The 25461-nt window shown below is 36.8% G+C and overlaps 3 protein-coding genes across 3 annotated transcripts; 2 read left to right on the top strand and 1 right to left on the bottom strand.

Annotated features, from left to right (window-relative positions):
• The first annotated feature begins 1176 nt into the window (after positions 1–1176).
• LOC117930295 (ribonuclease TUDOR 1-like) lies at positions 1177–16665 on the top strand. The gene is made up of 17 exons (XM_034850875.1): positions 1177–1298; positions 1853–2022; positions 9212–9286; positions 9389–9502; positions 9635–9739; positions 10308–10514; positions 10651–10866; positions 10965–11072; positions 12513–12683; positions 12779–12976; positions 13078–13428; positions 13523–13753; positions 13861–14049; positions 14139–14219; positions 14302–14496; positions 15137–15514; positions 16145–16665. Exons 2-17 carry the CDS (start codon positions 1867–1869, stop codon positions 16331–16333), a joined length of 2964 nt encoding a protein of 987 aa, XP_034706766.1. The 5' UTR covers positions 1177–1298; positions 1853–1866; the 3' UTR covers positions 16334–16665.
• Positions 16666–17043: 378 nt separating this feature from the next.
• LOC117930877 lies at positions 17044–18269 on the bottom strand. The gene has a single exon (XM_034851645.1). It carries the CDS (start codon positions 18072–18074, stop codon positions 17511–17513), a length of 564 nt encoding a protein of 187 aa, XP_034707536.1. The 5' UTR covers positions 18075–18269; the 3' UTR covers positions 17044–17510.
• A 5980-nt stretch (positions 18270–24249) lies between these two features.
• On the top strand, positions 24250–25390 carry LOC117929767. The gene has a single exon (XM_034850166.1). The coding sequence runs from the start codon at positions 24446–24448 to the stop codon at positions 25067–25069; it is 624 nt and encodes a 207-aa protein (XP_034706057.1). The 5' UTR covers positions 24250–24445; the 3' UTR covers positions 25070–25390.
• The last annotated feature ends 71 nt before the right edge of the window (positions 25391–25461 follow it).

The following is a 25461-nucleotide window of genomic DNA, read 5'->3' as shown; positions in this document are numbered from 1 at the left end:
TTATAATCAATGAAAACTAAAACAAGTCGATTAACATGGAAGAAAATATATTATACCTGAACTAACCTATTTCATTTTTTAACTTAAAAAGTAATCTATTTTTGACATAAACATCTTTTAACATTTCTATTATCTTTAAGTGTGATTTAACATAAAATGTTGTTTTTTGTAATAAGAAAACGAGGACATTTTTGTTCAAAATAGATATTTTTTTGGATGAAAAAAAAAATGAGAGGTTCAATTTACAATTTCATATTGATTTTGTGTCTTATATCAATGCAAAATAAAAACGATATTTATCATAAATGCATTTTCCATAAAAAATTTCAGACTTTCCTTTTTGAGAAAAACATGATGAAAAATCTTTTAACATTTTCATTATAATTACAAGAAAATAAAGAAGAATAGGAAGAAAAACTATGGATTATTTGATAACTGTTTTTTAGAACAATTTTCTATTTTTTATAAATAAAAACAAGAAAAAAAAACTTTTGTTCTACAGAAATAAAGACTAATTTTAAAAAATTGTTTTAAAAAACTATTTTTCAAAATTGTTTCGAAAATAGTTACTAGATGTCTTATATTTACAATAAATGCACTTTCCTTAAAATTTTTTTTTTCATCCTTTGGAGAAAAAAAAATATAGAAAAAAATCTTTTAATATTTTATTTGATTTTTATAATTTTTTTAACTAGGAAGGAGGATAAGGGCAGGTGGATAAGACAACCAAATATAGCACAAAGATATATTTTAAAACTAGGTAGATGTGTTAGTTGAACAACATTAGAGATGGATCCAAATATGAACAAAATGTAATAATAAATAATTTTTCTTTTTATTTCTATTTTCATTTTTTATTTTCAAATTTTAAAAATTTAAACTAAAGGGTAAAGACATAATTTTATATTTAATTTTTTAATTTTTAATTTGTATGAAAATGAAAATTGAATTGGGTCATTTTCATATTTCCCATATTTTCTTTCCTTTAAAGTACCATTTTGGTGGCAAATCACATAGATATTTTTTCTTTTTAAAGTCAATAAAGGTTAAAAAAGGAAAAAAAATTTAAAGATTTTACCATTGAAACTACCAAAAATGGAGGCAAGAAGATGATCCAATTGGCGAAGAGTAAAGAAGCCATTTAAGGAAAGCAGTAAAACGCAGTTACTTCCTCACCCAAATCAGAAAAAGGTCGTCGCATTCGTCAAAGCCGCTTCTAGCTCTATATTTCACCTCTCAGAATTCTCCACGGCCTCGATACCCTGCTCTCAGATCCACCGTCACAGAATCGTATCCAGGTATTCTCCTACGTTCTTTTCTCAAATTCTTTTTTTTTTTTCTATTTTTTTTTAAATACTTCAGGAAAAAACCTGCTTGGGAGTTTTTGTTTTTTTTGTTTTTTTTTTTTTTCCAACTTTTGATTGACTGAGGATTGTTGTTTGTAATGGATCTGTGAATTTCGGACTGTGCTATTGGTTTTGGCTTTGCATTTTCGTTTTTTTTTTTGCTTTTTTCAGAAATATTTTGTTTTTTGTTGGTGTGTTTTTCCTTGGAATGATATTAATGTCACTGATAGCTATGGTATAGGGGGTTCTGTATCGATGATGTCTGTGTTTTCTTGTTTGCCATTTTTGGGAATTGGATTTGATGTAAAGGGAAAATATGGAACTTCTAGGTTTGAAGTTTGATTTGTCCTCCGAAGCTTTGCTATTGAGATAGTCTATTTGAAGGGGAAAGAAAATAGCGAGAAATATGAAGATTAGTTAATCTGAAAATGCCTAAGTTAATCATTTTCCTTGACAGTTTTTTCTGAACCAAATATAGACATAGTGTTAACTTTTACATTCTGCAGATCTGTGAATCGAAATGACTGCTGCAGCAGCACCCTCAGGATGGTACAAGGGAAGAGTGAAAGCTGTGCCTTCCGGGGATTCTATGGTGATAATGGCAGCTCAGAAGGCAGATCTCAGTCCACCACCGGAGAAGACTATCACATTATCATACATCATTGCTCCTAGATTGGTTTGTCATTGACCCCTCATAACTTGGTTTTGGTCAACTTTCTCTATCATTATCCATTTTTAGTTTACCCAATTGCCTAATACCTTTTTATGTCCCCCCATATCATTGTAGACTTTGTAGTTGTTCTGTAACTTTTTCTTTCCCCTCAGTTTTAACAAAAATAGTCCACTTATAAAAAAAAAATCGACAGAATAGATTATCCTATTAAATAATTCTCAAACTAGTGTTTCTAAGTCATGTAGGCATTCATGTGACATAAAATATTTCCCTTTTTTTTATGTGACAAAACCGTAGTTGGTAATTCAAAACTGTAGTGACCAACTATAGTTTTGAACTTAAACTTTGAAAAATAATTAATTAATACAATAATTTTATAATGCTAAATTTTTAACAAAATTAAACTAAAATATTTCTATATAAATTTAAAATACCAAAACTTTTAAAAAATCAAAAGTGAAATCGTGCACAAAGATAAAAAAATTAAACTTAGAAAACATTATATGATGTATACAAAACAAATTCTTTCATATCATGTATATTAAATTTTAAAAATAATCTCATAAATTTAAGTAACCAATTACAAATTAATAAATAGAAAATAAATAATTAATATCATAAAATTTTAAAACTAAATTTATTTTAACAAAAATAAACTAAAATATTTTCAAATGAAATAGCAAAACTTAAAAAAAAAAGGGAGAAACTTTAAGTCAAAACTATAGTTGGTGATGATGGTTTTAAGCTTAAGTTCAAAACCATGGTTACCAACTATGGTTTTAAGCTTAAATTTAAAACTGTAGTTAGTGACTATGGTTTTGTTTATTTTAAAAAATATTCAAAATCATGTAAAAAAAGAGAGAAAAAAATCTTTGACTGTGTGGATGCCCACGTGGTTGAGAAACACTAGCTTGGGAATTATTTTCTTGGGGAATCTAGTTTGTGGATTTTTTTTAAGGGATTATTTTGTTTTAAAACTCTCAATTCTAAGAGCATGTTAGCTATTTAATTTTTGCATTTTTATTGTACAGTCATGTAGTGATCCTTTCATGCTATTTCAGAGGAGGATTTTATGAATCCTGAGTTTCCATCATACTGTATTTTCCTTTTATATAAATATTTTTTTTTGGATAGGAAACAACACATGTATATATTGATAGAAAAAAAAGTTCAATAGAAGGATGAGGAATCCTCCCACCAGAGATGAAACTAAACAATACAAAAAGATAACAAGACACTACACTAAGAAAACTACGAACAATTTCCCTTGACTAGATTGTCCCGTTGGAACTACACACTGTTAGCCAATCTAGTTGTAACACGTTAAGGGGAATGCCCTTAAAAACCACGGAACAAAAAGCCCAAAGAGAAGTAAGGAAATGAATGGAATCCCAAATATTCTCTGAATTCCTAGCTTTGTCTTCAACTATCCTGACATTTCTTTCCCGCCACACAACCCAAATTAAAGCTATGCACGAATTCTGCCACAAAACCATTCCTTTATTGGATTTGCCAAAATCTTTATGGTTGATGGACATCATGTCTAAAATGCTTCTTGGAGGAACCCAATCCAACATGGCTAGCTGAAATAATCTGTGCCACAATCCCAACGACACAGAACAATGTAGGAAAAGATGATCTGCTGATTCTCCTTACTTCATGCACAACTTACAAATGTCAGAACTAAGAGCTTTGTGGGGTCTCCTCAATTGTAGCAAGTCATTAGTATTTGCCTTCTTGTGTGCCACAAGCTAGGCAAAGGCCTTAACTTTGAAGGGGACTTGAGAATTCCATACAAACTTAGTAGGGAAAAGTGGAGATAAATCAGACATTTGGGACAAGGCTATAAAGAAAGACTTGACTGTGAACAATCCTGAAGAAGATAAGGACCATGATCTTGCATCTGAAGCTGAAGTGGATATATGCATGCAATCAAGAGATCGCATGAGACGTTCTAGATCTTCTATCTCAGAATCGGAAAGATTACGACGGAAATTAAAAATCCATGAGAAATGGTGATCATAACCTAGAATTGAAGATATAGGAATATTTTTATCCGTGACTACTCTAAATAGTCTTGGATATTGGACTTTGAAGATCTGATCCCCCCATCGCAAATCTTCCCAAAGACGAATTCTTTCCTCATCTCCTAGGACAAACCGAGTATACTTGGAAAAATCCTGAAAAACTTGTACAATAGCCTTCCAAGGACAGCGATGTGACCATCTGACTAAAGTGTTGGCATCCTAACCATTTGAGTGTGTCCCGTAAATGCTTAGAATGTCCTGATGCCACAGAGCTATACTCTCCCTAGGAAACCTCCACAACCACTTCCCTAAAAGAGCATGATTCCTTAAAGGAATCTTCCCAAACCCCAAACCCCCTTTTATCTCGGCTTACACACCGTATCCCAACTAACAAGATGATCTCTTTTACCTTCCCCAACCCCTGACCAAAGAAAATCCCTTTGCAATCTCTTAATTTTTGCAGCTACTGAAGCGGGAATCTTAAACAGAGAAAGAAAGTAGCTAGGAATGTGGGAAAGGCACAAGTGGATAAGAGTTATCCTACCACCGAAAGATAAGTAAGCTTTTTGCTACCCGTCTAATCTCCTAGAGATTCTCTCAATCACTGGATCCCAGAATCCACGAGCAATTGGATTCCCTCCCAAAGGAAGACCCAGGTATTGTATAGGCCAATTAGAAGTCTTGCATTCAAGCAACAAGGCTAACCTAGAGAGATGATTCTGATCAAGGTTGATGCCAAAAAGATTACTCTTGTCAAGATTGACCTTAAGCCCAGAAATTTGCCTAAACACTAACAATAAACTCTTAAGAGTTTGCAATTCTTCCGCGCAAGAGTTATCAAAGAAGATGGTATCATCTGCGAATTGTAGATGGGACACCCTAATTCTATTTCTACCTACCCTGAAACCTTCCATCACACTTCTTTCCTTAGCTTTCAACATCATTCTACTCAATACATTTGCAACAATAGTGAATAGGAAAGGGGATAAAGGGTCACCTTGCCTTAAACCTCTAGATGCCTTGACCCACCCTTTAGCATTACCATTCACTAGAATAGCATAAGAGATCGAAGATAGACAACCTCTCATCCAAATCCTCCATTTAGAATTAAACCCTTTCTTCTCCAACACGTGATCCAAAAAATCCCATTTCACATGGTCCTAAGCCTTTTCAAAGTCTATTTTGAATACAACTCCTTCCTCCCCTGACCGCCTTTTCTCGTCCACTATCTCATTGGCTATAAGAACTGCATCCAAAATTTGTCTCCCTTGAACAAAAGCACCTTGAGTAGAGTGGATAGTCTCGTATAGTACTCCTCTTAATCACCCTGACAGGACTTTTTCTATTACCTTATAGAGACATGTGATCAGGCTAATAGGTCTAAAATCCGAAATCTTCTTTGACTGACTCTTTTTGGGCAAAAGAACTATGAATGAGGCATTGGTGTTTTGATTAATAATCCCGCTACTGTGAAACTTTGCGAACACCCTTACTAAGTCATCCTTGATCACATCCCAACAATCCTGAAACATTGCAATGGTAAAACCATCAGGCCCCGGTGCCTTATCCCTATCTAACTGAAAAATGACATTAAAGATCTCTTCTTCAGAGAAAGGGGAGTCCAACCTAGAAGCACTCTCTTCTGATATAGGGGACCGATCAATGCCTTCTACTCTCCAAGACTCTCCAGGAGGACTAGAGTAGAGCTTTTTGAAATATAGTAATATCTCCTCTGTGATGCTCTTGGAATTATCCAACACCAAACCTCTTTCATTCTCCAAGAACTTGATGAAGTTCCTGTTAAGTCTCCCGTTAGCCACTTTGTGAAACAACTTTGAATTGCAATTCCCGTCTTTAACCCATTTCACCTTAGCTTTTTGTCTCTAATGAATTTCTTCTCTCAAAATTAATTCTTCTAGCTCCCCTTTTCTTTCAACTCTTTGAGCAGAAAGATCAGAAGAGAGAACCCCTTCTTGTTCAATGACATCAATGTTAGCTATTTCATCTAAGATGGTTTTTTTCCTTTCCTTTAACATTCCAAAAGTATTCTTATTCCAATCTTTCAATTTTGCCTTAACAAATTGTAACTTCCTCATGAACTTGTGACCTTCCCAACCATTTCCATCAAATTCTCTCCACTAACTACTAAAGCACTCTTTGAAATTTGGATGTTGCAACCACATATTCTCAAACCTAAAAGGTGTTGGGCCCCACTTGAAAGGATTTGTATCCAAAACAATTGGCCAGTGATCCGATGTCCATCTAGGAAGAACTTCTTGAAAGCTTTGAGGGAAGGAAAACTCTCACTCATTTGAATAGAGAAACCGATCCAATCTCTTGCACACTGGTGACTCTTGCATATTTGACCAAGCAAAAGGGGCATTCCGTAATGGGGGATCAAGTAGTTCACAATCTCTTATAAAACCATCAAAATCCCTCATGCTAGAAGTGAAGCTAGAGCCACCCAATTTTTCCTAAACTAATCCTTATGACATTGAAGTCACCTCCCACACACCATAAAGGAAAAGTAAGGCCAAAAAGGTCTAACAGCTCCACCCAAAAATCCTTCCTAATTAAGGGGCTATTTGGGCCATAAACTGCGGACAACCACAATGGTCCGCATCCATCCAACAAAAACTTGATTGAGATAGAAAAAGATCCACTTACCATCTCCTCGCTGCTCATATTCTTTGAGTCCCAAATGATCAAAATCCCTCCTAAAGCCCCGCACACCGGAAGAGCAGCCCACTCCTTATTCCTAATCGACCACACACTACCTACAAACCTTCTGTCGCACACCTCTCTTTTTGTTTCCTGAAACATCACTACATCCGGATTCTAAAGCCGCAAAAAATCCTTAACCACCCTTCGCTTTTTCCTAGATCCCAAACCCCTAGTATTCCAGCTTATGATCTTCATAAAAACACCACACTGTCCCTAGACCTCCAAACCAACGCCAACAAATCTCAAATATCTGTGGCAAATCTGTTCTTCCGTCTTGAATACACCTTAATATCCAAGGAACTTAAGACCTCACATACTTTAGCCATTTTGCTGGGGGAGAGACCTTCTATTTGGAACCCACCCATCAGGGGTAACTTTGCATCCCCCTAGCTAACTGTACCCAGGTTAGGCGTGCTGGGCTTGGTCTTAACAGATTTAAAATTCCTGAACAAAAGATTCAAACTAGCTAACTGGGACACCGCAACATCACGGTTAGGATTGCCAACAGACCCAAAACAAAAAGCTCCAACGTCATTTTTTTTTGAAAAAATTTCAGATATTACTCGATTTTTCGTAGAAAACTGAGACTGAAAGGCTGAAGTGGGAAGATCGGGAACAGAAGGACTCGGGTATGGAAGAGCCAAGCTAGAGAAAGGAGAAAGAAAAGGCAAAGATGGCTGAGAAAATTGATGAGAAGATACCTCGAAATTTTCCACTACCGTCATTCCACAGTACCCCACAGAGTTGAGCCCTTTTTCACTGGTTGCAGGAAAATACGGAAAAACCGTGACTCATCCACGATGAGGACAACTCACAAAACCCTTAATACCTGCTCCGTCTTCACCTTTAGAGAAATTGCGCATTTTCTCCTTCCCCTTTGAAAGAAAAGGAGCCCTAAGAAGAGTCCTTTCATATAAATTTTTCCATGCTATGTTTTTTCCCTATCTTTGTGCCTGATCCATTAAATGGGATATTATGTATTCCCCAATCAGAATCAAACTTCCAAATGGCAATGCTTTATACAGAGAAATATTTCAAGTATGCCTAGAAATATTTTAAACACCAAAGGTGCAGCTAAAACACTTGAATGTAACCAAGTTGATTATGAATCAATTGATTTTGGGTGCTCATTGGTGTCATTTGCATTAGAGTTATTCAAACTAACGAAAGACGGGAAAAAAAGAAATCCTCAAAGAAATGTAGATAGTGTTCTCACAGCACCTCAATAAGCTCAATGCTTACCTAATATGGTAATGCATTAGGTGGGGAAGGAAGGGTTACAAAATTTAATCATAGTTATAGGCTTTATTAAACCTACAAGTCATACAAACTTATTCAACCTTATATACTGATATATTAAGACTCAAAATCTGTTTCTGAAAATACTCAAACTTCTAACAATAAAAAAAATATGGCAATGACTCTCATGTTAAACATTTCTTCCATGGTTGTGGCTGGTCCACTTGATTGATTCCTCGTGCTATCATGGTTCATCACAGTTTCAGGTTCAGTTCCTGGTTGGATTGGTGTAATAGTTTACTACTCTTTCCCAACTTGAATAATAAGCTTAAGGGATGTCAAAAAGTTGAAATTATTAATAAAGATATGCTAATCTCTAACTTGAACCTGCCACTTGCTCAAGATTAGTCATTTGGTTCTAAATGTGTGATTTTTGAGAGAAATGAATCTAACCTGATGATAAATGAGCCAAGTCCTGGGGGATTCTCGTTAACTATCAAAGTCCAACTCAAGTAGTTTTGAGAAATTATTAATCATTTAAAAAATGTTTTAAGTATTAAATATATTATTTAGCTTAAATATTTTTTTCTTAAGTATAAATCAATTAACATCAGTTTTGGGTTAGGATAAATTTGTTGATATATTTTGGGTGATACCAAAATCCACCCCGTTGTTGACTCTTATTTATCTCATTCTTGTACTTCTGAAAAATATCAAAAGAAAATCTACTCTAGAAAATCTGATGGGTTGGGGAGTCTCACTTGACTGGAAATTATTCATGATCAAGTCTGATAAAAGAAATATCCATAATCAAGTTGACCAAACTCACTAACCTTTTAAGTTGTGCCTAAAGTTCCTAAACTAACATTGATATCTAAAAAGGAATTCTAAATTTAGAACTAGAGATTTAACAATTATAGTACTTGGAATGAAAATGATTCTGAATGCCCCTAAATAAGTCAAATATCTTATTATTTTGAATTTACAATGAGACCATATAAACTCAACAATTTCTTTCTTGTAGGTTGGTATTCAATTTTGATCATAAGCTTTTCATAATTCAATGTTTAAGTGTTTATAGACAATTACATATATCACTATCTTTGGCATTTCTAATACCACACTTTTTAAATGAATTCTCTATATTCCATACTCTTATTCTGTACCCTGACCTGATTTTTTTGAATATCTATTGGCTATAGGCCCGTAGAGGTGGTATTGATGAACCATTTGCATGGGATAGTAGAGAGTATTTGAGGAAACTCTGCATAGGAAAGGTGCCTCTCATACAACTTTTCTTCCTTTTATGGTGATCCTAATATTCTCTTTTGAACCATGAATCCTGTCTTACTCAGATGTTGTTGTATTGATTACAATAGGAGGTTAGCTTCAGAACGGATTACACTGTGTCATCCATAGGGAGGGAATTTTGCTCTGTCTTCCTACAAGATAAGAATGTTGCATCAATGGTTGTTGCTGAAGGCTGGGCAAAGGTCCTAGTTTTTCATTTTCATTTAAAATTCAATTTTTGCACATATTGTAGTTTGCAGCTATTAATTTCTTTCTTAGGGACAATGGATATTTGTTATGTGGATTTTCTGGATAAATGAACCTGGTTTGTGCAGGTTAGAGAACAAGGGCAACAGAAGGGAGAAGCAAGCCCTTTCTTAGCAGAATTTCTACGTCTTGAGGAGCAAGCTAAGCAGCAAGGTTTAGGCCGATGGAGCAAGGCTAGTCCACAATTTCATTGTTTCAATTTGTCAAACTGAATTTTTTATCCTTTCATTTATTTCTATAAAATATGTTCTGAAGATTATCTTTTCACTGGGTGTGAGATTGGGGTATTCCAAAAGAAAATACACAAGACATTCATGAATATTAATTATTTCACTTGAACCCAAACAAAATGACATGGCACTGAAGCTTGGTTGTGGCAACCATGTCAGCACCTAGGACGAGGCTTCAACCTGAACCCACATTCTTGACTTCTAGTCCTTGTGGGCTTGCTTAAAATTGGCATACATGGAGAAGTGCCACTGGGGGATGGGCAAAATATTTTCCTAACACAAGCTGACATTGCATGAAGTTCAAAAATGAAAAATAAAAGTTTCTTGAATTGGTCTATCTTATTCTTGTTTCTTTGCATACCAAACTTCTTATAAACATTCCTGGCTCCCCTTCCCCATTTTCTGGGCATTTACCGATGAGCTCTGTATTCAACTCTATCTATTCAAAGGAGGGTAATCTAATCATGCAAATAGAGCATGAACTTACACACTGTTTTACTTACCTGTGCAGCTACCTGGTGCTTCTGAGGCATCAATCAGGAAATTACCTCCCTCTGCTGTAGGTGATCCCAGTAACTTGGATGCCATGGGTCTCTTAGCTGCAAACAAGGGCAGGCCTATGCAGGGCATTGTTGAGCAAGTTCGTGATGGAAGTACAGTCCGAGTTTATTTGCTTCCAGAGTTTCAGTTTGTTCAGGTTTTTGTTGCTGGAATCCAGGTAAGACATCTGCATGTTATTATTATTATTATTCTTATTATTATTTTGGGTCTATTTGTGAAGGGTACTGCAATGGGGTTTTGCCTATTGTTTTGGCACATATCTCAATTTCCATAATTCTCTCTTGGTAAATTAGGCCCCATCCATGGGAAGAAGGGGAGTTACAGATTCTGTTTTTGAGCCTGAAACAAGTTCCGATGAACCAAACGGAGAAGTTTCTGCTAAAATTCGTGTCCCTTTAACATCAGCACAGAGAGTTGCAGCTTCTTCTGCATCATCAACTGAAATTGCACCAGATCCTTTTGGCAAGGAAGCTAAGCACTTCACAGAGACACGTGTTTTGAACAGAGATGTCAGTAAATTTCTTCTTTGAGAATGAATTCCTTGTGTTTCTTTGTTTCGTTTTATTTTTATTTTTACATGTTCTCAGCTTCATGCTGGATTCTATAGGTACGCATTGTTCTGGAGGGAGTCGACAAATTTAGCAACCTAATTGGTTCAGTGTATTATCCTGATGGTGATTCAGCAAAGGATCTGGCACTGGAGCTTGTCCAAAATGTATGTCCTATTGTATTAAATGCTAAAATGCACAGATTCATTTAGAGCATAGATAATATTCAATTGTGGTTCTATGAAGATCATCTTGTTTCAGTTCTAGTTGGAAGGAACTAATTTTCATATCTGCAGTTGGTCATGCATTTTATGTCCTTGTAAAGGTTGATGTCTGCTCTTCACAATCACCGTTATTGGCTTCACAACGTGAGGATATTTTTGTACTGGGGCAAATTGATTACAAAATTCGACAATAATCTTGATTGTCACCTTATATATAATCAGGAATACTTTAAAAAACTAGAAAATTTATGAGTCCACAAACTGTAATTCATAGGATGGAAACCTTATTGCTATTATTTTGCATCTCTACAACAAGAATTCCTGTTACAGTTTTCTGCATAATTTGGTTCTTTGAACTATTCAATTTGGGAATTAGAAGTTTCTATTCATAGAGGAAGTTCCATTTTAGTGTAGCATTTGGAAATTGTTTAAAATAAGAAGCTCCAGATCATTCATTCTTGAATTGATGAATGTGCAAACTGATGTTGTTCATTACCATAGATGTTCATTTTTCTGGTTCTATCATCATAGTGTCAAGTGTCAATGGCATTTATCTTTTGTCCTTGTAATTCGATTTCAATCATGCCTTCTTTAAGATTCCTTTTTCTTGGGGTGCAAATCTGTTAATTCTACACAAATTCAAACCATATCCTCTTTTGCACAAATAAAATCTCTTGTATATGATTGTCTGGGCATTCACCAGCCAGTATGATTTTGTATAAGTTTGTTGAATTTTGAATTTCATTATCAAGTTAGAATTTGGCTGTCCATAAGCTTGGAGTTTTTGATCCATTTGGTTTCCTTATGAACCAGAGATCACAAGCTGGGGCCCCAGCTTTCGTTGGTTGACTGTATTTCTTGAAAATGTTGTTACCATTAACCCTTCTTTGAAAATGACACAATTGCATATGCTAAATAATGACACGGTTGGGTATGTGCTGCTTGTCATATTTTGTAAATCTATTTCTGTTTAACTCTGATTTGTGATGTTGGTTAAAGTTTAAGCTTATTTGTTTTAGTTTGATGAGAAATCTCTTTTTTCTTTGCTCCAGGTGTTTTATTTTCATTTTTTTCCTTTTATTTCATTTTACCTTATGAAATTAAATACTTGTTAATTGTTCTAGTATGTGAACCTTCCCTATTGCTGCATTTGGAGCCATGACTTTAACTTCAAATATGTATGTTTTACATCTAATGCAATCTTTTCTCATGAATTGGTCTTACATATATTCTTCTCTTTCATCTCTTTCTTTTTCTTTTCTTCTTTATCTTGTGGAGTTATCTTGTTTCCCCTATCATTACTTGTTCATTTCTTTAAGGATTATCCTGCCATGGTCACGATCACTAACTTTTAATATTAACCTTTATCCTATATGTAAGTAGGGTCTGGCTAAATTTGTTGATTGGAGCGCCAACATGATGGAGGAAGATGCGAAAAGACGTTTGAAATCAGCTGAACTTCAAGCAAAGAAAGAGAGGCTAAGGATTTGGACAAACTATGTGCCCCCAGCTACAAATTCAAAGGCAATCCATGACCAGAATTTTACAGGAAAAGTAAGTGCTTTTTCTGTGAAATTATTTGACAAGGTCATCTCTGTTAACTAAATACTTAAATAGTCTTCTGTCTTTACACATCTTCCTGTCTCCAGGTTGTGGAGGTTGTGAGTGGAGACTGCATCATTGTTGCTGATGATGCTGTCCCATATGGCAGTCCATTGGCAGAACGACGAGTCAATCTCTCAAGTATCAGGTGTCCTAGGATGGGTAATCCTCGTAGAGATGAAAAACCTGCTCCATATGCCCGTGAGGTTAAGGAGTTTCTTCGGACACGCCTTATTGGTCGTCAGGTTTTGATATTATTTAATAGACTTCTGGTCACTACATTTATCAATTAACCTTTCCTCATCCGAAGGTAATCCGTTTAAATTGACGAGTTATATTTGTCTAGGTAAATGTTTCAATGGAATATTCAAGAAAGGTTGGCATGGCTGATGGAGTTGTTGCAGCAGATTCAAGGGTAATGGATTTTGGATCAGTATTCTTGGCATCTCCATCCAATGTTGAGGGCGATGTGGTCTCATCTACTCTGCCCACTGCTGGTAGCCAGCAGGCTGGGGTAAATATTGCTGAGCTGCTGGTTGGACGTGGCTTTGGCACTGTCGTAAAGCACAGGGACTTTGAGGAAAGATCCAATTATTATGATGCCCTCCTGGCAGCTGAATCACGTGCCATTGCGGGGAAGAAAGGAATTCATTCTGCAAAGGATTCTCCAGTGACGCATATTACAGACCTTGTAACGGTTAGAAATAGAAACTTGTATATTTATTTGAGTTCCTTCTTTCGTGAAAGGGTTAATTTGTTTTTCAGTGCTTCTAATGACTTGCATATCTCAGGCCTCAGCAAAGAAAGCAAAAGATTTCTTGCCATTTTTGCAACGAAGTAGAAGGCTTCCTGCTATTGTGGAATATGTCCTTAGTGGTCATCGGTTCAAACTGCTAATTTCCAAGGAAACTTGCAGCATTGCATTTTCGTTCTCTGGTGTTAGATGTCCTGGTCGTGATGAACCATATTCAGATGAAGCAATTGCATTGATGAGAAGGAAGATACTGCAGAGGGATGTTGAGGTCCTGTCCTTCTCTATTAACCTTTTGGTTGCTCTACTTAGCAAAAAAAAAAAAAAAAAGGTTCACTTTAAGCTACAAGTTGTTTAAGTCTATTCTTTCTTATACAGATTGAAGTTGAAACAGTAGATAGAACAGGGACATTCTTGGGATCTTTATGGGAATCAAAGACAAATATGGCTGTGGTACTTCTGGAAGCTGGACTGGCAAAACTTCAAACTACTTTTGGTGCTGACAGGATGGCAGATGCTCATCTTCTTGCGAAGGCTGAGCAATCAGCAAAACAACAGAAATTGAAAGTAACAGCTTATATTTTCTACATGTTTAGGGAGTGTAATTTTTGTTGGTTCTCTGTCCAACCACAGTGCTTACTCCCTTTTTGTTTCAGATATGGGAGAATTATGTTGAGGGTCAAGAAATTGCTAATGCTTCAGGCACTGAAAACAGCAGACAGAAAGAAGTACTCCAGGTGCTTGAACACATGCATTATGATTCCCTTTCAGTCCACATGTCACTTTTAAGTTAATAACTAGAATGGTCTTCGTGGTCAGGTTGCCGTTACAGAAATTTTGGATGGTGGTAGATTCTATATCCAACCAGTTGGAGAACAGAAAGTTGCCTCTATCGAGCAGCAACTCGCGTCATTGAATCTTCAAGAAACTCCTTTAATTGGCGCCTTTAATCCTCGGAAGGGTGATATTGTTCTTGCTCAATTTACTGCTGATAATTCTTGGAACCGAGCTATGGTAAGAGTTAATGGACCTGGGATTGCCCCTCATAAGTTTCACATAATTTGTTCAAATGTATTTGCTTCTTTGTTTGTGGTCATTATAGACATTTGCTTGAATGTCATGGCCAAATTAACTGAATTATTGACTTTACTGTTACATCTATAATATTCTAAATATATTTATATGTATAAATAAGCATCCTACCCCCCCACCAGCCAATCTTTGAGACAACAATCCGGAAGTTGAAACAGTGACTGGACAATTTCAGTTCAAACCAGTGAAACTACTAGTCTAACCTTTTTCAACTTGTGACTTAAGCCAAATTGTAAGGAGCAAACAAGGCACAAGGCACAAGTCACAATTTTTTCTGTCAAAAATTTTTCGAAGGAGAGAGTTTGAGTATCTGGAACTTGTAGATGTTTAGCCAGGTTAGGTAAGATGGGCAAATTTTCAGCTAGCTTTTGGATGTTTCAGGAGGGATAAAAAATGAGTCTTTGTTGATGTTCATTAGGACAGAATTTTAATCGACGTGATTAATTTTCAGAATAAACACCAGTATCTCCCACTGTTCAAAAGAGATGTAGTAGTTTCAGTCCAAAACATTTTTTTTTTTTGGTCCTTGTGCTAATTTTGACTGTTTGTTTGATGTATCAAGATTGTCAATGCACGACGAGGAGCTGTCCAATCCCCAAAAGATGAATTTGAAGTTTTCTACATTGACTATGGGAATCAAGAAGTAGTTCCTTATGATCGGTTACGTCCTCTTGATCCTTCAGTATCCTCCATGCCTGGCCTGGCTCAGTTATGCAGCCTAGCATACATAAAGGTTCCAAGCTTAGAGGAGGATTTTGGGCAGGAAGCAGCTGAGTATCTAAGTGAGCACACTCTTAATAGTTCAAGAGAATTGAGGGTAATGATAGAGGAAAGGGATACTTCAGGAGGAAAGGTGAAAGGACAGGGAACCGGCACTGTCCTTATCGTAACTTTGGTTGATGTTGAAGCTGGTACAAGCATCAATGCAGCCATGTTGAAGGTTTGTAAACCTGTTCTTCCTTTTGGGTTTTTCTCTTCATTTCCACTAGATCTTAATATGTCATGTGTAATGTCAGCTGATGCTTCGTTACCATGAAATGATAGGGGAAGTGTTTGGATGGATTAAATACCAGCTTGCATAACTCTGTTGCTCGAATAATCTAGTATTTATTTTCAAGCACAAACTACAAATAGTCCTCTGTTTTTCTTATATGTACTGACTTTTGACTTCTTAAATGATCCTACTTTATTTTATTTGCTGAACTGAAAAATAAAATGTAGTTGTGGCATTTAATTCTGGGAACCTGCTAGTTGACTCTTTTCCCCTTCTGAGAAGTCCTAGTGCATATTGATCTGAAAAGAAAACAATCTCAGCAATTGTACCATTTTCTTCCTTTTGCAGGCATATTTTCTGTTTTGAAGAATTTACTTGAGGTTTACCGACTGTTTTATGTACTATTGATTGATATGAAGAACTTTGGTTGTGAAATTTTTTGATACCCTCTTTCTGATTTGATTATATTGAATTATGGATAACCTGAAGCTGCGCCATGTCTATTTCTGTGATTGAAATTCAAATTATCTTTTATCTTTTTCCTTGAAGAAAATCTGAAGTTTGTTAAAATTTCAGGAAGGGCTTGCAAGGTTGGAAAGAAAGAAGAGGCGGGACTCCAGAGAGAGACAGTCTGCCCTTGATAACTTGGAAGAGTTCCAGGAAGAAGCAAAGAGCAAGCGACTGAACATGTGGCAGTATGGAGACATCCAGTCTGATGATGAGGAATCAACTATGCCAGTTAAGAATGCTGGTGGTCGGCGTTAGATACCTAGTGTTGTGATCTGAGATTAGTTGTAATTGCAGTCTCATGTTCTCAGGGGATTAGAACAGAAACCATGCAGGTTAAATTAAACTTTTTGGATGAGTTGCTTTTTTTCTTTTTGTTGGAAAAATCCCCGGTTTTTATTCATTTTTTTTTTCTTCTATTTGAAGTTGAGGAACAATTTTTTAGACGTGTATTAATAAAACACACCAGCTCTATCCAATCTTCTGCTTGCCTCCTTGTGGAGGCAGCAGAGATTTTTCTTAGATTAGCTGTGTTAAAACAATCGTGTACTTGTTTCCTACTTTGCATTTGTTCGTTTTGTTATGATTAATTTTTGTCAAATACTTAATATGGGATTGGAAGTTTGGTTATCGATTTCAACGGGTTTTGTCATGGGACAGACTTCAACCCAAGCAATCAGCAGTGGCTATGGGTATTAAGGTTATGTGACTGTCTGCCAGTTGGCCAAAAAACCCAGGTATTAGCCATGGCTTCATTGACATAAGCAGTAGGTTAGACAGTGTTGAGATAAAGTTGGGCTTCTGGAATCATGCTCATAAATTGAGGTGAATAAATTTGTTTATTTCATTACTCTTAACATACATGATAACCTTGGTTATAATCAAATCCCTAATTTGCCATTGGAAACAGGCTGAGCTTGAATATGGGGTGAAGTTCAAGCTTGTTTCAAGTTGGATAAAAGGCAATCTTGAATAGCCTAAAAGTTGGGCTTGGAACCTCTTCTTTCAAGCATCTTTACTCAAGGACCCAGTGGGGGGTGGGGCAAGATTGTTGGGTTGGAGAAACACATTCCACTAAGGCTCTGTTATGAGATTCTTCACTTACACTTGGTACAGTCATACATGAACTAGTGTACAATAGGGCTGGGTAAAAGCAGGAGAAAAAAACTAAAAAAGCAAAAGCAAGGGGAATCTACAGTTCCAGCCTTCTGTTTCTATGTCCCGTTAACTATTATTTTATTGCTACATATTAGTAGTAACAAGTAAGCAGATAGAAATATTTTGATCTCCATGTAAAACAGGGAGGGAAGCAGCAGTAAATTAATGAAGGCATGCATTAAGTATGTATACGAGTGTCTCCCCCTCCTCCTCCTCCATTCTAGCTTCATAATAGAGAAGAGGGAGAGAGGGAGCAGGAGGAGGCAAGAGTTTAGGCTTAGACGCTCCTCTCAAGCATCTCCTGATACCTCTTGAAGGACTGTTGCTTCTGGATCCTCATCTGTTTATGGAATCTCTTTATGAACAAGTCTGCCACCTGATCAATCTCGTCTTCTAATACGAAATTCTCTCCTTGTTCCTTTGAATTCTTCACCATCTCTATCACTGATCCTCCCACCTCCTGCTCTTCCCCCGAGTCAAAGAGCGAGTGTGTCAGATCTGGGTACTTTTCATCACCCTCTTCTTCGTCGTAGCCATAGTATTCCTCCATCTGTACCGATTCAGTGCAAACAGGACTGGAGAGGGACTCATTGGCCATGGCATTGTATACAACAATGGCCTTACTCTGGTCATCTTCTGTCTTCTCCTGCTGCCCCACCAAAGCATGCAACTTGTGGGATATGGAGGCCATCAATACCTTCTTGTTCCTCAGCAGCGAGAAGACGAGGAGGCGAGTCTTTAGGGCACTTGTCTTGCTCTTAAGAGCCAGGGACTTGGCCTTGGCCACTGTGGTTATCACAGATATTATCTGCTTTAGGAAACTTGATGCTTTGTTCTTCATGGTCCTGATTCTTAATTAAAACAGGCGAAAGAAGAAATAAAAACCAGCTAAAGATTAACAAGAAATGAAGGAAGAGGGTGCTAATCCAAAGAACAGAGCCAAAATGTATATAAATATATGTAGAGAGCAGAGAAAGAAGAGAGAGAGAGAGAGAGAGAGAGGCAAGGCTTGTATAATTGAAGTGGAAAAGCAATGTTATTGGCACGAAAGAGTAGAAGAAGTGAGGAGGTGCTTATATAGAGGAAGTGGGGGGGAGAAAGAAACACCAATACCCACACACAAAGGAGAGGATGAGTGGGGGTTAAGGAATTGGAAAAGCTTTCCAAGTGAAAGTTAAAGCAATAAAGAAAAGGACATCTGGTTGTGGGGTGGGGTGGGGTGGGGTGGCCGGGGTGGAGTGAAGGCATATGTGTTTTGTTTTGTGTTAAAATATAAGTAGTAGTATTAAACTTATAGTTGGTGGGGACCAAAGACCAAACTCCCTTCTCTTTTTCATTACTTGTCTCTCCATTTCATTCATTCATAAATCATAATCAAGTCTGGGACTACCGACTACTACATTTCTTTTTGTAATAAGGAAAAGCCCATCAACTAGTGCCATCATCATCCTACAGAAACTTTGTACTACATCTTCCATTCTAATTCAAACTACATTGTCCTTTTCTTCCTATTGATTTCCCCCTTTTTTTTTCCTTTTTTCCTTAAGTGTGTGTACTGTGTAGTGACAATGGCAGAAAAATACCAACACATGAACTTGACCAGGTGATTACCATTGCAGATATTTTGTTTGTGGGCGGCTAAAGTGGTGAAGCATCTTCCCGGCTGCATGGCTTGCTCACTTCATATATCATGCACCGCCTTTTATTATATGCACACATGTGTGAAAATGTTGTCATTGTTGAACCCTCTTGTTTCTTTCTCCTTTGAAACTTAGCATGCACGTTTAGTATTAAGTCATATTTTTTTCCTTCGTCGGTTTTTAGAGCATGTCACATATAAGCAATTTATTAATAGAGATATGAGTCCCAAGGTGGATGATTATTTTGTTCATTGTTGAACCATTCAGCTAATAATGCCAGAGTTTTAGTTCGATTCAGAATAGGAAAAGATTTATGGAAGTCACTATGAAGAAAGAAACAGAGAGATTAATTGTTTTATTTATAGGATGGTTTTGGTTTTTACCCTTATACAACAACTTCAATCATAAAATTTCCCAGAATTCATACATGTAAATTTAGATCACACGTCGTTAGTGTAATCTAAGCGTTTTATCTGAATATGGACAGTTTTATGTGGCATTGGGACATTATCTTTGGGGAGAGGGGATGCCTTTTTTTCTTCACTGCTAAGAAAATAAAGACTATTTCCACTTTTCCTTAGGATGCCCAGGCACACCTCCCATAGTTTTGATCAAGAATCTAGAGAAAGACCAGAACCAAATTCAAACTCCACTTCACTAGGACTTGATTAAAAAAGAAGCATGTTTGCTCTGATCCCTATGATAATTTCTAATCATGGTTAAAAAAAATCATAAAGATGGCATACAATCATAGCAGCAGCCTATTACCTTAAGCAGACACCCTAGTTTTGTAAAGAAAGTGGCTCAGAAGCTTTACCTTAACCCTGATAATAGGGTCTGTATGCACCATGGATTCAATTTAAACTACAAAAACAACTGGTTTAGTGCAATTTGACTGTTTCTAGGAGGTGGAGAAGAAGGAATAGTTTAAGCATCATCTTTTTTTTTGACAAAGGGGGTTTGTTAGCTTTCTAGTTGTCACTCTTCAGAAAGTAGGAAAAGTTGAAACTCAAAATAAAATAAGTAAATAAAATAAAAACATGAAACAAGTTGGTAGAGGAAGGGCATTATTTGTAATACAGGAGGTTGCACATAATGCACTCAGGGCTGTAAAGTTCCATACCAATAAAAGTTTATTATGTGATGGTGTTTGAGCCTGTTCTTCCAATCCACCCCATCTTTATCACATTGAGAATTCGACAAATCTACCTGAAGATTGCCACAGATCTACATCTAGCAATTGATTAGGCCATGAAAATCTTGATATATTACTTGATATATTACCTTTTCCTTTGATTTGCTTTAGCTCAGCTTCATCTGATATGCATACCTTTCAGCAAGGGTAAAAGAACACGCAATATGTGCCAGATAGAGAAGCTAATACATGTGAAAATACCGAACATCCAGCTAGAAGGTAATCTGCCATAGTTAGGTAATGGTAAACGTGCTGGACTTTGGTGTGGCAAGTATAAACTATGAGTAACATGAGACGATAAATAATAACGATAACAATAACATCAATCTTCTTTTTTTTCTGCCACTCGTTCTGTTTATGCATTGTGTTTCTTGTGTTATTTTCTCCTGTCCCAAACAAGTTCTGTTGTGCACCATGTTGGGTACAATGAAAATGAGAGTCTGGTGATCCAGGCAAGAAATTGCATGACTGACTGACTAACAAGTGATCTGAAATTCCTACATATAAATCCCTATTTTGTCTTGGAAAGCTCAGAGAGTGGAGAAAAGCACAATTTTTAGGCTGCAACCATATGTGGCCTCACCCCACTCCATGGACACACCATTTTACAAGCCTTTGTTTCCCAATTGAATCAGTTGTATATATCCCCAAACATATAACCTGTCACCACTGATCCTAAAGCCTCCTGCAACTTCTGCAAAACTGTAATACATTCTATTGATAAAATATGTTCACAACTGCTCAAGGATTTTCTAGATGTTTTTGTTCCAGAATTCAACGTGTCTATCATCAAGAACAAAAAGTTACGTTGTTGTTTGGAGTAGGTGCTATTTAGGCAACCATTTTTTCAAGAAACCAAATGAATGATTTACTTTTCTCAATTGAGGGAAAATGGTGACAGAAAGCTTTGCTTTGTGTTATTAAACTCTATCTCTTGTCACCAGATTGATAATTTGGTCATTTTTCTCACAAACATAACAGCATAGCAATTCTTACCAAGCTGAATATATCCCACCTATACTTAATGAAACCTATTAAATGGAGGACCATGATTTTAGTGCTGGAATGATATAATTGGGTGGGCAGAGGTGACAGCTACTTCAATCCACGAGGAGCCAAACCTTGTTCAGCATCCACTGATACAAATGGGGGACCCATAATTTTTTTTCCTTCTCAAAACACTCCAATATTTGATGATCTAGAACCACACTAAGTAAAGGGATAGTAGACTGCAGAAATTTGTAGTTTTGTGAATGAACAACAGATCAAGAGTAGGCCCTTTCTTTCCTTCCTTTTTTTTTTTTTTTTTTTCCTTTTGTCTGGTTCTGTCTGTCTCTTTTCCTTTTTGAAATTTATCATTATTGACTTCCTTCTTGTTTATGTTGTAATGACCAGAATATTTCATCTTATAGACGGATAATTGCCGCTGATATTTTGGTTTATCATACTGCATTATAGATATTTAGAATGATTAGTAAGACACAGACTCAATCTTGGAGCTTTGGTTTGCTAGATGTGGAGTACTTGAAAGCATCAGCAAACAAACCCGGCCTTTATCTTCAAGGAAATGTAGTATATTTGAAAGCATGGGGTGGAACCCAACCCAAGCTCACAGCCTTTCATTAGGGGTGTCAACAAAAGCGATTCACCAAACCCAGCATATCGAGAAAGTGCTCAGAATATTTATATTGAAAGTATAGAATATGTAAAAATAAAAGTTAACTAAAGTATGTTTTAGTAACCCTCTCTCCTTTAATCTCTTTGTAAGGGTTCCTCATCCTTTTGAAGCTTTGTATTCTCATCCACAAGCACAATCAATGTTTTCCATAGAATGAAGCAAACCGCATTGTGATCAATCATATCCTTTGTTCTGATTAATCGATAATATGTGGAACTTCATAACTTAATCAACACTTACCCATGATCATTATTTCAAATTTACTCTTGATCTAGAAACCCTTTTCATTTCTTTTGTTCTCTTTTGAGAATCTACAATTATGTTCATGAGCCAAGCTAAGGGGACCCTAGCAGGCAACTAGGGCCAAAAGAACTCTTGGCTTTAGCCTCTTTTATAAGACAGTTAAATACAATACCTTAAGCTATGTGGGGCTAGCAAGTCCATAGGGAATAGTAAGTCAGGCCCTTAGTTTAGTCTGTGCTCTAAAGCTCAAGCCAATTTTATCCTACTATAATATACAGCTAGTCCAGACCTTCTATACAGTTGGCTGAGGAGGTAACCTTGACCATTCTTCCCTTGGTTTGTGCTATTGTTTGCAATTGTGCTTGATATGATGAATGTATGCAAGTCTTATGATTGGCCTTAAACTACTTGAGCAAAATTGAGTAGCATATCTGGTTTGCTGACATACTTTGATGCCATAAATACAGGTAGGAATCAGAGTCTTAACTTTGAAGGTGGTATTCTGATGTGAGGTGGCTTGGAGCTGTGCCTGATTTCATGCTGTCTACTTCTTTGGTGTTTTAGAATTAAGGCTTCTCTGCCTCATATGAGACGGTAGTCCACAAAGTTCCCAACACTTAGCAAATACGCCTGGACTTGCCCAACACGTTTTCCACTTTTCAGCCACAAGGAATGGCTTGATTGGCAAACCTCACCCTTCCTTCTTGCCTTTGTATAACAACCCTTTGTGTCACAAAATCAAACTCTCTCCTTCATTTTCTATGCTTGGAAAGTGACCCCATTCAATCACAAGAATGATGCTACACAAAATGTTTTTACTTCTGAGTTCAAAGTAAAATGTGCAGATATTTGTAGTATCTCAATGAAAATTCATACCCCATGTGCATTATTTTGTAAAAGAACTTCCTTTTTCTTTTATTGTCCTTTTTCCTTCCCATTGGCCCAAAATGCGGAAAGGAGGAGGGAGGAAGAAGAAGAGGAACTGTCTGTTTCTAATAAGATGTGGTGGCACCTTCACAGAGGTGGATGATCAAAATATTCAAAAACCAAACAAAGTTAACTTTCCCACACTTCATTTTCAGAAAACTTTTGGAGTATTTAGCACTCTTAGATCAGGCTTCCCAGATTTTTCGCGTGCCAGTTCTTTGTATTATACTCAGAAAAGCAAAAGTGCTAGTGTTATGTCACAATCCATGTTCACAACCCTTGATTACTTTTGAATAATATAGGTCCAAACCTCATGCATTTATCTTCTTCTCCTTATGAAATTTCCTCTTTCTTTTTTGTTCCCACTTCTACCCTTTTTTTTTTTTTTTTTTTTTTTTTTTTGGGGGGGGGGGGGGGGGGGGGGGTGTGGGAAGTAGGAAAGAAAATTATACAATGCAGAAGTGGAGCCAAGATTCTGCTCCTTCACATTAGAATTAGGATGATATCTTACTACTAGGATTATGCCCCATGTGGTTGCTTTTCCCCTAAGATAGTTGGAAGAATTTTGATCTTCGGGCACATGGGATCGATCTATTATAAGCTGTGGGATTAGTTTTTTGTGTCATGCCTGCAACCCCCATGGTGGCCTTTGAAGAAGATTCATCCTATACGTCCTACTTTCCACACCTCAACCTTAATGTGAACCAGGACTAATTTGCCAAGTAAAAAACATCAAAAAACCGAACTTCTCTGACGAAGCTCCATCAACCTAGCTTGATTAAATGACTTAATTTTGCCCCTTGAAACAGGGTGAATTAAGATGGTGTAAACAAACAGAGATGAAATGGAAAAGGAAAGGAAAATACCACAAATGGTGGGTATAAATCAATTAATGCTAAGATCAATAACCATGGATCTTTTGGATTAGTGCAGAGACACAAAGACAAGGAGCCAAAGACGCTCCAATTGTTTACTTAGGCTCGTACCATATGACCGTTGACAAACCAATAATTTCTTGTTCCCACCAACAGTCGTCCTCCTACACAGCCTTTTATTCAAAGTTCAAACACAGGCACTACTTTAGCTGTATTGAACTATAATTTATTGTTGTTGAACAATAAATTTTCCTTTGATTAATTTCCTTTTCCTTTCTTTTCTTCTAGATACAATATAATAAAAGGATAACGCGGTGGGAGCGGTTGTTGAGTCCATTTGAAACACAATTGCCCCCCTTTCCTTTTCCCTTCTTTATCAAGCTTACCCACTGTTGTTTCTCTTCACTTTCACTCATTTTTTTTTTTTATCATTTTAATATCTCCATTTCTTATTCTAATACAATCCCAAGCCCTTAAACTTCCTTCTATAAATTCCCAACCTAGTGCACCTCCTTTCTCTTCACAGGGTTTTCTTTTCTCTGCGAGGTTTGCTAGACCTCGCAGAAACAAGAAAACCCGCTTTCATCCATCCTCTGTGATCATAATTCATTTGATACTAGTTGTTGTTTTTGTTGTTGTTGGGTGTGGTTCACGATGGAGGTACATTCTCCTGTGAACTCAGTTTTAGGCAAGAGGCTAAGGAATTTCTTGAGGATCACTTTCTTTATGATGAGGAAGGGACTGATCTCCAAGAGGAAGCTGATCATGGACATGAATTTGATGATGAAGAGGGGGAAGCTCCTCAGGAAAACATGGGGTAATCTCATGTCCATTCATCACCATTCTAGAAGTATGGCTCGTGGTAGCTTGGGCATACAGGAATACGAGTTCTCGTGCAGCAACAGCCCCAATCCTGTTTTTTTCCACTTGCCAAAACGCAAACACCATTACTTCCCCTGCATCAACCCCCCTGAAGATATTGAAGAACCCCAAGACGATAAAGCAGTTGTTTTATTGCCTAAGACTCCTGAGTACACAGTTAACTTTCCATTTGACACCTCTGATTTGGCTCCAGCTGACAGGCCAAGCCCACTCCCCTCACCCTTCTCTGTTAGGGTCTCCAATTATTCATCAGAAGAGGAAATGGATGTTGGTGGAAACAGGCAAGTTGATGATGAAGCTGAGGAATTCATCAGAAGGTTTTATGAGCAACTGAGGGCTCAGAGCCGCATTCAACTGCTGCAGTCACAGGAGATGCTTGCTGGTGGAACTCCTTAGTCTATTTGACGATCCCCACCACCACCATCCTCTTCAAATAAACTATCCTTGTTGCCAGCATTATTGGATTATGCACACCCACCTTGAAAATCTTCCATTATTTTACATAGGAAGATTGATTCTGGTTATTGGTTATTGCTTCATCATGCCTCTGCTCTATCCATATTGTATGATTCTTTCAGCCCTTTTTCCTTACTGGTTTTATGCCTCAATATCTATGTTTGTGTTATTGGTGTAAAGAATTTCTTAACGGATATGTGATGAATGTAATGGATAAAAGTTTTGTAACGTTGGGCTGTCTTTTCTCCCTTTTTTTTTTCAGTGGTGAGCCATCATATTAGTGGGGTTTGGTCTGAAATCTGAATGGGTATGCCAGTGGTAGCCTGGAATTT

This window comes from Vitis riparia, chromosome 14 (genome assembly GCF_004353265.1).
Source record: "Vitis riparia cultivar Riparia Gloire de Montpellier isolate 1030 chromosome 14, EGFV_Vit.rip_1.0, whole genome shotgun sequence".
NCBI classification, from domain to species: Eukaryota; Viridiplantae; Streptophyta; class Magnoliopsida; order Vitales; family Vitaceae; genus Vitis; species Vitis riparia.
The sequence above is the reverse complement of the archived record's forward strand: the minus strand, read 5'-3'. Positions and strand labels throughout refer to the sequence as shown.

Excerpts from the sequence above, each read along its gene's own strand:
- LOC117930877 (XM_034851645.1), bottom strand. The coding sequence starts at position 18,074 with ATGAAGAACAAAGCATCAAGTTTCCTAAAGCAGATAATATCTGTGATA.
- LOC117930295 (XM_034850875.1), top strand. The coding sequence starts at position 1,867 with ATGACTGCTGCAGCAGCACCCTCAGGATGGTACAAGGGAAGAGTGAAA. Across the intron at positions 9,740-10,307 it reads GTTTAGGCCGATGGAGCAAG|CTACCTGGTGCTTCTGAGGC; the intron begins GCTAGTCCACAA and ends TTACCTGTGCAG. Across the intron at positions 11,073-12,512 it reads CACTGGAGCTTGTCCAAAAT|GGTCTGGCTAAATTTGTTGA; the intron begins GTATGTCCTATT and ends ATATGTAAGTAG.
- LOC117929767 (XM_034850166.1), top strand. The coding sequence starts at position 24,446 with ATGGAGGTACATTCTCCTGTGAACTCAGTTTTAGGCAAGAGGCTAAGG.